Source organism: Pygoscelis adeliae, unplaced genomic scaffold, assembly GCF_000699105.1.
Source record: "Pygoscelis adeliae isolate BGI_AS28 unplaced genomic scaffold, ASM69910v1 Scaffold206, whole genome shotgun sequence".
NCBI classification, from domain to species: Eukaryota; Metazoa; Chordata; class Aves; order Sphenisciformes; family Spheniscidae; genus Pygoscelis; species Pygoscelis adeliae.
Genome location: NW_008825052.1, coordinates 723,053 through 735,673, shown reverse-complemented (window position 1 = coordinate 735,673; position 12,621 = coordinate 723,053). Strand labels below are relative to the sequence as shown.

The following is a 12,621-nucleotide window of genomic DNA, read 5'->3' as shown; positions in this document are numbered from 1 at the left end:
CTCAATAATTGTCTCACTAGACTGGACAGTTTGTTTTCTGACTCTGAATCTAAAAAGTGTGTATTTTCATAGACTTATATTCAACTTACAAACTATCTTGAGAATCCCATTCTCATTCAATCCTCAGTTGATGTATTTGACATTACTTAATCAGATCTACTTGATCTACTTAATCTAAGTGAACTACTGAATTCAAATAGTTTTTGAAAATTTTCGTATTATTTTCAGGATGAAGAAAAAACTAAGGAAAAGAAAAGGCACATGGGAGACACAAAACACTTTTGTCCAGTCAGTCTGAAAGAGAACTTTGTCCTCTACCCAGGACTCTATGAACATGCAGCTAAATATCAAGAAAAGATTTATTACTTTTCAACTTCTGAGTACAGAGATAAATTTTTGAAGAACCCTGAGGAGTATGTGGCTCACAATGAACCAATACAGGTGAGAATCTTTGAAATTGTTTAAAGCAGATAACAACAGATTAAAATCACTTTTTTCCATTCCCATTTATAACTGTTTATTATTGCTGATTTTTTTCTAGGTAAAAATAAATATATTAGGCAACTCTTTGAAACAAATAAAACACATTGCTTCCCTAGTGACTTTTTAGTGTACATTTAATTAATTACATCATTAATTAACACATTGAATTAATGATGCTAATAAAGCAGAAAAGAGAGGAAGATTATAAGGGCTTACAATAATCATAAGATGTGATTAACAAATCACAAATATTGGGTTTTTTTTTTACTATCTTTAAGTCTTTTTTTATAAGTGGAAGAAGGGTGAAAGAAGGGAAGATTTACCAGAATTGTCTAATGAGGTTTCATTTTTACCTACTGGCATCAACTGTCATCGTGTATTTGTTCAGTATTTCCAGAGACCAGGTAGTCTGTTCGGAACAGCAGTAGAAGGCCTGGAAAAATTAAAATGCAAAACGATGTGACTGTTTTTGATGCAGTTTTTATAATGGTATTTTGGAAGTGAAAAACAATAGGGGGTGCACTGTAGACTCCAAATTGTTATAAAATATTACAATTCTTTCCTATAGGCTCCTCCTTTACGGGTGTGCTTACTTGGGACGCATGGAGCAGGTAAAACTACTTGTGCACGGCAGATAGCAGACAAATTAGGCATTTTCCATATTCAGTTTGAAGAATATCTACAGGAATTGATCTTACCCAAAACTAAAGAGAAAGTTGGGCCCGATTTTGATGAAGAACCTGAAGAAGATGACAATAAAATGACAATTCTATCACAGGAACTGGACAACTTCTCTCAGACCATGACTAAAACTGAGACTGAAAAAAGCAAACAGGTAATAATCTCATCTTTTTTATGTCCATACACCAAATAACCATTTTCAGACCAGAATAGCCATTTCCTATAAAATTTTAGCTTGATAAAAATCACTTAAGTTCAAATATTTAGTTGATGAAATGTGAAAACAATAGTTCTTGACAGTGTTTTCTTATGAATGCCACAAACATTCTTCAAAACATTTCCAAGAATTATATATAGTTTTTTTTGTAAACAGTAGAGATAGACGCTAAATGGGGCAAAAGAAGACAAACTGAGGAAAAAAAAAAAAGAAGGTCAGAATAATAATGGGAAGGTATGGTTTCCTTCAAGTATTTATAATATGCAGGTTCAGTCTGGTGCATGTGCTCCAATTGCACAGGAGTTTAGAAATGTTCACTAGCAGTGCTCTGCACTCTCTTGGGGCAAAAGAATAGAATGCCTTTACCAGCCCTTCAGTGTGATCATACCTTGTCAAAAAATCAGAAATATTTCAGTGTTCGTAACAGGGTAAACTAGTATTTATTTAATACAGTAGGTTTTGTAATCTGGATTGTAGTGTTGCCTTTGCCTATTGGCAGCAGAGTTTCAAACCAGAAAAACCTCTTAGGTAGCATAAAATATGCCTTGTAGTTAGAAAACTGTTTAAAATAGCTGGATATTCATGATACCGGTAAAATAATTAATGAATGATAGTTTTCAGAAAATCAGGTCTTTTTCTTAATCAGATTGAATATTGGTTGAAAATTGTTATAAATGTACATTCTAAAACCCATCTCTTATGGGGTGCAATGTCCCTGAACAATAAACATTTACATAAATGTTTATCAGGAGAGAGTGATTTCTTTTATTAGACAGTGATATATTGGGAAAAACAGACAAGGTTTCAATGCAAACGAATTCTTCTTTAGACAGCAATGGAGATGATAAAAGCCTTTATTGTGTGGAGAAGTCTCAACACACAGATGTGCAGTGTATAAATCTTTCAAAAAACGCACAGTATGAAGACATTGAAAATCTACCTCCTAGGCAATACAAATAAGGGTTTATCCAACTCTCAAAGCTTCAGGAAGAAATAAGTTTCTGCATCACATTCTAAGAGCCTTTTTTTTTGTGCCCCTGATACCTGCTATGCAAGTTACTAGTCATCAAAGACCTTCAAAGACTTCCTACTACAGGATCTAAGGAAGCATCCAGGAGGGGAGGCAGGCTACAGAGGAGGCATACAGAAGCAACATCCAGGCACAGTATTAGGAAGATGAGCACTCAATGGAAGTTGAAACTTGTGAGGGATCTGAAGGACAGCAAGAAGAATTTCTACAGGAACAACAGTAGCAGCAGGAAGACCTGGAAAATATGAGTCTTCATCTTTTGATGAAAGACACTGAAAAGGCTGAGATGCTCAATGCCTCCTTTACCTTGGTCTTTACAAATACAGTCTAGTCTGTGGCCTTCTAGGTCTCTGTGCCTAATAGGAAAGCATGGGTAAAGAGTGGTACTACTCACAGCAGAATAGGATCAAATTTGGGATCATTTATGTGATCTGGACATATACAAGTCAATGGGTTGCATTCACAGGTGCTGAGGAAACTGCCAAAGGTGCATTCAAGGCCACTCTCTATTGTCTTGAAAAGCGGGGGAGGTCCCTGATAACTGGAAGGTAGTGTTCCTGATGAAATAATACAAGAGCAGGTAATACTGGAAGCAAATGCTTCAACACAGATGGAGTACAGATCAAAATCATGGATGTCAGAACAAAAATCCAGGTTTTCATTAGTTAAATCTAAGTGGAGGTTCTTTTGGCAAGTCAGTTTACAACTTGGCCATCACAGCCAAAAACATGGCAAGTGTTCCTGGCACTGATGGTTATGGCTGGCTCTCTCAGCTTTATTTTTTTGGCATCAGTACATGTTTTACGCTAAGGCACTCCTCATAGTATTTTTTCCTCATAGTCTTTTTATCTGCTGGTAAACAATCGTCTTCTACATTAGTATTTTTTTCTCGCACTTCTTGTAAAGCACTTTATCTGATGGCATGACCAAAGCACAGCTGATGCAATTGCAGTTCAGTTTAGAAACCCATTCATTGGTCCATGCACAAAACTGTAGAGGATAATTTCCAAGGCTGTGGACTCCCTAAGCATTTCTCTGAGTATGACTACCACCAGACTGTCCGACTATCCTGCTTTTCACTGACCCACTACCTCCTCAAAATAATGTTATTTAATTTCATTTGCATCATTCTCTTTTACTTTGGCACAAGACACTATAAGCGTTATCTATCAAAGCTTAAGGTAAAGGTCAGCTGTAATAGTCAAAGCAAAAATACTAAAGGCAAACAAAGCACACCATGCAGTCTGGGAAGTTTAGCAAAAAGATATCATCCTGGTTGTTTTAGTATGTGTCAACCAAAGCCTTCACGGCATTGACAGGTCTGGGGAGCAACCTCGTCCTTCGAACCACTGCTATGTGGGGTGTTCTCTTTTCTGTACCCGGAATATACATCTCGTGTTTCTTTTCTTTTATTAGACACAAATGCCATTTCAACAGTTCATCTGCAGTGGTGATGTCAGCGATACATTTTTATATGGGTTTTACTGTTTTCTCCCACTTCACGCATTTCTTTCAAGATGCCTCTGTGTTACAGATCTGGCTACCGCTTTGCCTTCTTAGGTATCCGTTATGCCATACTAACATCTTTTAATATATACGCTGTGTCAGGCACCAGAGAAAATATTACTCACACACACACTACATTAGACCTGTGGCTTCCAGCATATTCTCAAGTTCTTTTGGCTACATTACCAAAATAGATGTCAGGCATAAGAATTCTTATTCAGACATGTCCTTGCAGCAAGCAGCTCCCTACCATCATTTTGAGGGTTCCTCAATCACTTTGGAACCTTTTGTTAAAAATGGTTACTCCTTTATTTTCTGACAGGTTATGCTAACAAATTCTTTAGCAATTTGGGTTAATATGACTACTACATGAGGAAAGGACAGCAGAACTTTGTAATGAATTCACAAAAGAATCTCAGGGGACAACTTAAATCCATTTGCTGAGAGGGACAGGAGAATACCTAGCTGCATATTAAGTTTTCTCCCCAAGTGACTTTGGATGCAACTTAGGTGCATGTTTGCTGGCCACTGACACTTAAAAAACACACTCTTTTGGTAGTGTATATCTAGTCTTCTTAAACAAATATAGATGACTTTTTACAAATGAGACCTTTATAAGGTATGGCAGAAAAAGTATTGAACTCTTTAAAGGATACCAGATACTTTTCTCTTATGAACTTTGCCATTCTGTTCACAGGGGGGAAAAAAAAATCAACTAACTAGAAAATAATATTCTCTTCTGTGAATAGTACCATGAAAAATTAACTTCTAATGTTGTCTTTTAGCCGGTATACTTGTAAAAACATGCATTTTGATATTGTGACTGATGTAAACTAATCCAGAATCACCAATCGTTACCCTCTTTTCATTCTTTTTTACTGTGGTTTTTGTCAGGAAGCCATTTTATGAGAAGTGGATCCTCAGCCGTATCAGTCTCACAGTGTTACATATTCTGAAAAAACAGTTTTTCACAAGAACTTACAGCTAGATTTGGTATTTGAATGCGCTGCATTTGACTAGTCATTAATACTACTACAGCTCTGTAGAACAATGCTATCTTTCTGATTTCTCGTCATGTGCCTATACCCAGTAACTTTACATATCTTTCTTTGACATCTTTCTTTGGATTCCATCAAAAGATAAAAGTTGCTTTTAAAAAGTAAAAAAAACATTCTGAGGTAGAGCAGATATTCTTCCAGCATAAGAACATGTATAACTAAGTGGAAAACTTCTTGTAGGCAATTAGGAGAAACTGTGATCATTTGAGTTTCTATTCCTCTGAATTGAGCATATGTATAATTAAATACTTAACAATTGTGCTTGGGTTTAGGTTTCATTAAAACTCATACAGCAGGATTGCCCCAACTCTAGGGAACTACCCAACCCCAAGCACGCGGAAAACATCCCAAAACATCCCCACTATAGTACAGTGAAATGTGGCAAATGAGTTTACTTTGTTTCTGCTGGTTTAAATCAAATGAAGACAGTACCTTACTTAGTCAAAAATAAATAAATGTGTCAGGTAAATCTATCTTTCTTTCTGGTTGGGTTCTTTTTTCATTTTTTGTGGATTTTCTTTATATAAAGGAAGTGGAGTTAACTGATGAGGAAGAAGCAATCAAAGCAAATCTAATGGATAATGAGGCACTGCCTCCAGAAGTCCTTGATAACATTGTTCTTGACTGGTGGAGGAAAGAGCCATTCCGGTAACTGTAATTAGATTCTCTTTCTTTAATTAATCTTAGGAAGTATTATCATCCATTGTGTTCACAATTACAAATAACTATTGCAGAGATTATTTCAATGCTCTTGTACTTCTTATGAATCATGACCTACCTCTCAGTCTTGGTTTTGTTGCTCTATTTTGATTGATATTTTGACAGTAATATAATGTCTCATGCGCTCTACACAGGACTGGACAAAAGTCCTGTGTAGAGCACTTGAATTGGATTAAATCTCCTGAATAGCCAGGTAGTTTTCGTGGGCTTACAGGATAGATGTGTAAATAAGCCTTTAATGTTTTCATGTAATTAATAAACATGGAGAGCTGGAATCCAGCTGTAACTATTGGTTTCCATATATTGTAAATATTGTGTGGCAAGCAAAGACAAAGTATCAATGGTTTCCAAAATAACACAGAATCAGGTTATCTTGTGCATTCATCACAATCTGTACTCTAGTGATGTATCCACAACAGATTTCCTTTCATATCAGAAAGTACATCCACAACACTGTGATAAATGTGGATTATTGTTGCATAAATAAATAAGATCATCGACTCCTAGAAAGCAGACTGGCTTTTTAGGATGTAATTTCAGCAGGGAAAATCCCTTTTTCCATGTCCAATCTCTTCCATCCATTTCCGTCCAGATCATAGCTGCTGGCAGCTTCACCATTAGGTTTCAATTCCTAACAGTATGAGAAATGCCTTAAAAAGAATAAACAAGATCCTCAAATAAACTTTTGTCCTGTCAGCCCACAGATAGAGGACGGCGTTCTCTTAATGGTGTAAAAATAGGGAGATTGGTTTTAGGAAAAAAGAATGCACCAAGACGAAAAATTACCCAGCATTACACATAATGTTGTGATATCATATTACATAAATTCAGTTTCATCAGGGACTGTATAGCAGAAGAGAACCTTCATCACAATATATATCATGATCGATACCCTGCCCCCAACTTTTTCCCACAGCATCTAGGACCACCTGGTCTTCCATCCACTCCCACTCCTTGTAGCTTCTTTGGTTTTCTGCAGTTTTACAATGTATTCTATTAAGTTCTAAAGTAATAAAGAGAAACATTAACTTCTTATTAATGCAACATTCAGCTTTACAGAACTACTCCTCTAATTTGAGATTGTAAGAACTCCCAACAAGCCATAGAGCTTTCCAGACATATCTGTCCTGTTTTTAGTATCTGCAGGAAGGGAGATGTAGGTCATGCTGAGTGGCAAAATTCTCATACTATACTAGAGAAGTAATTGTCAGGCATTTTTGAAAAATAGATTTTCAGGCGACAAGCTTTCTGTGGCAGATGTTACCAAAATAATGTGTGGGGGACCTTCTGTTTTTCTGAGAGCAGTGCCTAAGAAGTACTGGTTTTAGAGTCACACAAGCAATACTAAGGAGACAATTTATTTTGGCTTTTTAAAGTTCTTTTTAAATAATTAATCTCTGCACATTAAAACCTCAGAATAAATACATTTGTTAGTACACCAATTAAAATACATAGTGAAGTATCAGTTTTACATTGTCAAAAGATAATACCTGGAAGTATTTTTTTAAGTTTACTCTTAACATATACATTTAATAAGGGAGTTTAATTTTTTTTTTCCAAATTAATTGCATTTTCACTGTGTTCCACTCTAAACTACATTACATAATGATAAATATCTTATTTTCCAATTAGGTCCACGGGATTTATTCTGGATGGTTTCCCTCGTACTTTAGATGAAGCCCAGTATTTGTCAGAACGAGGACTCTGTCCTGATGTTGCAGTTTATATTCAAGTAGAAGAAAGTGATGTTCTTGACCGTCTTTTTCCTCCACGTCTGAAAAAATGGAAAGAAAGACAGTATAGAAAAATGGAAAATAAAAAGAAACTGAAAGACCTGAAAGCAAAAATAAGGGTAAGTTTTCAGTCCTGTCTCCTTGTTTGTAATTTCAGCAGCATAGATCTGAACACAGATTCTAAAACTCCCAAAGCAGTGAAGAGCACACAGAGAAACAGATACGGGAGCCAGGAAACACATCCGCACACATTCACAGCATTCCTAGATCTACCATAGGAACCAAAAACAATTTAGGGCTCCTTTCCTCCTCTGTGCAATTAATTCATTGGGATAGGAGTTTAGATATCTTGCAGCCCAAGAAAAGTAGCTGTGCTGCCAGGCAACTGGCAGTCCGACAGAATGCCAGACATCTGGAAAGTCCTGGACAAAAGGCAACTAGATGGAGAGAGTAAATATGGCCATAAAAAATCAAATACACAGCTCACGCACAGTACTGTTGTTGCATCCCGGATTCCCTGAGCACGTGCTGTTGAGTTGATCTGCATCTCCCATAGGCTGACTTCACAGGTACTGTATGGTATATGTGTCTGTGTTTCCAACTATGATACTCTGCACAGAAATTTAATAGCACTAAGCCACGTTCTCAGTGCTGTTGCAGCTGCACAGTCTCCTATTTGAACAAAGCTGTGCCTACTACTGAACAGGTTACAAGTTACTTGAATTAACCTGAAACCTCTTTGCGGACATTTACAATCAGCACATGCAACATATTCAAGGTTCTTAACTTTCTATAAAAGTGAGATAAAGTACTTCACAGGTACTATCAGAAAAGGTCTGAGCATAAGTTACTACAGAGCAGCTGACACACAGGAAGTTAGTACAACGGAATTTGGGACAAGGTTCATACAATACCAGGAAGTTTTCTAAACTGCTTGTGCCAGAGGTTGGCTCTGAGAATGCATATAATCTAGGAGAGTTAAAATATTTTTTCGATTTAGTCTTTCCTGAGGCAGGTTGGAAATCTTGCTGGAAAAGGTGCATTCTAGTGACCAGTCTACATTGCTGTACTAAGCTCACCCTGTAAGCAGTTACTCTGATAATTCAAGTGGCAAATACCTGTGCTACAGATCCTAGGGTCCAAACTTCTCATGAGCAGAGTAGGCATCGATATGGCTCCTGATGACAAAGGAAAATAACAGGTTCCTATTGAAAACACATACACAAAACAGTGATACAAACTGATAAAGGCATTAAGAAGTAAGGAAAGATCAGAATCAGGATTTCCTGAGTAACAGTAATTTGATGTTTTTGCTTATGTGTATTGCAATATAGTTTTTAGTTACACATTGAGTATTTTTCCATAGCATCCAGTTGGTGAGCAAGTCGGATGGTGCTGTGAGAATGCAGCGTTGCTGAGTGTACTGTTAACCCTTCTTTTGTTGTTAAAGCTGGAGGACATACAGAGAGTCTGGGAAACCAGTTGAATGCTACCCTAGAGTTTCCTTCTCCACTGAAAGAAGCTGGCAACAGGACACTGAAAGCAATGAGCACACCTGCAGTGCAGTGTCATTCAGGAACACTGGAATTTAGTCACAAGAGTAGAGAAAATTAGTCTGTGCAGAGCTTCTTGCTGCTCTGCTTAGAATGCTCTGGTATCCAGGCCACTCCGCTTGGAGTTAACATGGATTTCTCAAGTTGCACTATTGCCTGCGTGTTGACATACTCAGTTTCTCTGATCTTAGTTCAGGTGACAGCATTACAGTGTGGAAGAACAGCAATTACAGGTCGAATCCCCATCAATCCCACTGGCCTTAAGTAGAATGCGTCTGCATCCTACTTCTGAGTTATGATTTAGCCATCAGGTATTTGACATGTATCTACTGAGTATGTATGGGGGATTACGTTTCAAATGCTCATAACTTGGTGAAAATTGGGCAGCTCTAAACAGGCATAGGGAACAGCACACATTTAATACTATGCTCAGTCACCCCCTTGCCAAATGGCAGAAACCACCTGTAAGTTTAGAAATTCTGTAGTTTACCAATAAAAATACTGTATTTTCAGTGTGATCGGAATCAGTGTCTTTTTTTCCCCCCTAATCTCAATCTCAGCAGTTGCCAAATTAATTTTACTAAAATTTACTTACTTGTTCACCTAGTAGAGAGGTATGTCTGGTCTCCAAAATTTCAAGCTGCACAGATAGTATTTTTTAACATTAGAAGCAACTGGAAACAGAGTTTTAAGGTGGAAAGAACAACATTAATTCTAGGTCACATTACCAATTTTCAGAGGAGAGCTTTTATTAGCAAATATCATTGTCATCCTATCTTTTTTTCACTAACAGGATGAGAGGATTGCTAGAAGAAGGGAAGAACTTTTAGCAGAACAAAAACAAAAGAAGCAGGAGGTAAGAAAACAAGCTAATAAGAATGATTTTAAACATTGCATGCATATCTTAGAAATTCCTAGAGCTTTTAGTCACAGAGTTTTCAAGGCAATGTAGAATAGTAAATATGTGATAGACGGTCAGAAACTTCTACTTTCAAAAATAATTTGACATGATGTTTAAATTGTTTTAGAAACTATTGACTCATGAACACTAAAAACAATTTAAAAAGAATTCTCAATATGTGCTCCGATTCAGCAAAATACTTACGAATGTGTTTAATGTATCTAATTTGTAAGCACAAGAATAGCCCCATTAATGGCAACTAGGCATGTATTTTAAGTACCCTGTCAAATCCATGGTTAAACCAGAATAGGATTGTACCACGATTTCTGCCCAAACTCAAATACAAAGCATATTTATAAATGCGTTAATGTACTACTTGACTGCTCATGAAATTCTGTCAACTACACTTTCAGCTAGCGCACTTGTTTATAACAAAGTCCTGCCAAACTACAATACCATATATGAAAAAGATACTCCTCTTATCAAAACTGCAGCATAGCACTTCAGATTTTTAAGCGCTCTTGGAACTGCTACAATGCTTCGCTGTATGCACTATGCAATACCTCTGTATTTTCTTCTGAAATATGATTCTAGAATTTACTAGATTTTTGCATACGATAAAGAATACCCCAAAATGAGGTTTTGTTGAATTAATGATTTTTCTAATTAAAAAAGAGACAAGAATACCATATGTTCCTTCAAAACATCTGTATCGTAGACATAAAACAAAAAAATATTTTACCTTTATAGGCTTTAGCAAACAAGGAGCATTATGAAGCCACTGAGGAGGAAGATGAGAATGAAGATGTTGAAGCTATACTTGAAGAAGAGTTTTTAGAAGAAGAAGAAGAAGAGGCTGAAGAAGAACAGGAGATTGATGCTGTTGACCGCATACAAAATGAAATTGCAGAAAAGTTTGATTCAGAAATAGATGGTTTACAAGGTGTACAGGTACCTATTCCATTGCTTATTTTGTTAAATTATATGATCACATGATGCAAGAAGAGTTTTCAGTTTTATTTGTCAAATTTAAAAGTTATAGCGCTCAAACAATAGTGCTGCTGTACTCATGATCTGAATATGTGAGCCAGATGAAGGCTGTAGTGAGAAGGTATATACTTTAAAAAGTATATAATTTATGAGACTAATATTGTGGGGAAAAAACCAAAGGAAACTTTTGGGTAGACCTACCCAGTCTTGGTGTCCTTATTTCCCTTTTGATAGGTCAGTTGACACAAACCAAACTAAAGAGTCATAAATATATGAACAGTATTTCAAAATCATTTTTAAGGCAAAATTCTTATTAGACAACTCTGATTTTTTTATACAGTTCTTAGTAATGTAATTTTCTTGAAATCAGTGCAATTACCTATGGTGAGGTAACCTCACCTAACTTTAGATACTTGCAACGTTAATGCCCACATCTAAAGCAGTAAGTAGATTGGTGCCATTTCTTTACTATATACTAAGTATCTTACTTCAGGAGGAAACTAATCATGATTTAGAAGAAACTCTATCCACTGACCAGAGAGAAAGTTTACAGAAGTAGATAGCCAAGACATAGATGTAAGATTTGCAAAATGAATCCAACCTTTACCAACACCATTAAGTGTGACTGATTCAAGGTTCACTTTATTTTAATAGTTAATGGATTAAATGTCAGATGAATCAAGAATAAACTCCTAACATTCTCTGCACTACAAGGAAGCATAAGCTGTGTGGAGGAGATAAATGTTTTGTGCTCAAAGATTCACCTTTCCATTAATTTTGGAAGAAGGTGAATTGAAAGTATATTCAACTTTCAAAAGTTACCATAAAATGCCATATTTTTATTGAACTATTCAATTCATAGAATCATGTATCCCAATGATAATCACAAAAATAATTTTAGGGGCTCTGAATGAAGCTTGTGGCTAATTTCACTTTTCTGAGTATAAGCTGAATTTTCAAAATAGAATTGGAAAGAATTTAGGATAAGGCCCATGAGGGACAATAAACAAGAAATCCCGGTAACAGCCTTAGCTCTTTACGTGAACAATACAATCTTTTAAGTTAAAGCTAGTGGAATACTATAGTTCTTGCAGCATTTTCCTCTCTGTCATTTGGGAGCATATCGTTTGTTGCATTAGTAACCTGATGAAAAATTTGATCAGAAGAGGAACAGGCAATTGAGAGAGTCAGCAACTTTTGTTTCTCTCAAGAAGTACATAAATCGCAGCGACAAAAGAGGTGACTGGTGTTTTAGAATTCGTTATTATATTGAGTTCTGCTTATGACAGTAAGTGGAAAGATCCAAGACTGTGGATCTACATAGATATATGTAAGCTGAGGAATTACACAGTAGTATCATATAATAGAATTCCATATTGGGACTAGATACTACTAAAATCCCCTTGCTCAATATTTTTCCCATTTTTTTTTTAATTCCAAGAATATTTACACCTTTATACATAACTTCAAATAACTTACTATTTCTGATTAATTATTCAAGTCTCTTCTTTACTGTTCTCTAATTCTTTAATTGTTGGTCCTCTTTGACATTGTGGAATCTTGGTCTTTTATTGAAAACTAAATGATGACATTAAAACACATGAGCACTTGTAAAAGTATTAGGTTGCTAGAAAAAACTCTTGTAGAAAATGGATTGGGTTTATATTTTAGTTGAATAAGCTGGTGAATAATAAGTCACCAGAGAGCCGCAATATTTTTGGAGAGTAATTAAATAAGCCATCCTAAATT

The 12,621-nt window shown here is 36.0% G+C and overlaps 1 protein-coding gene across 1 annotated transcript in view; it reads left to right on the top strand.

Annotated features, from left to right (window-relative positions):
- The window catches only part of AK9 (adenylate kinase 9), a gene marked incomplete at its 3' end in the record, with an annotated part of 70,251 nt that overhangs the window by 42,983 nt on the left and 14,647 nt on the right, over window positions 1-12,621 (top strand). The window contains 5 exon segments of the mRNA XM_009326427.1: window positions 1,052-1,318; window positions 5,505-5,623; window positions 7,328-7,547; window positions 9,775-9,837; window positions 10,633-10,833. Of these exon segments, the coding sequence (XP_009324702.1) occupies window positions 1,052-1,318; window positions 5,505-5,623; window positions 7,328-7,547; window positions 9,775-9,837; window positions 10,633-10,833 (870 nt within the window).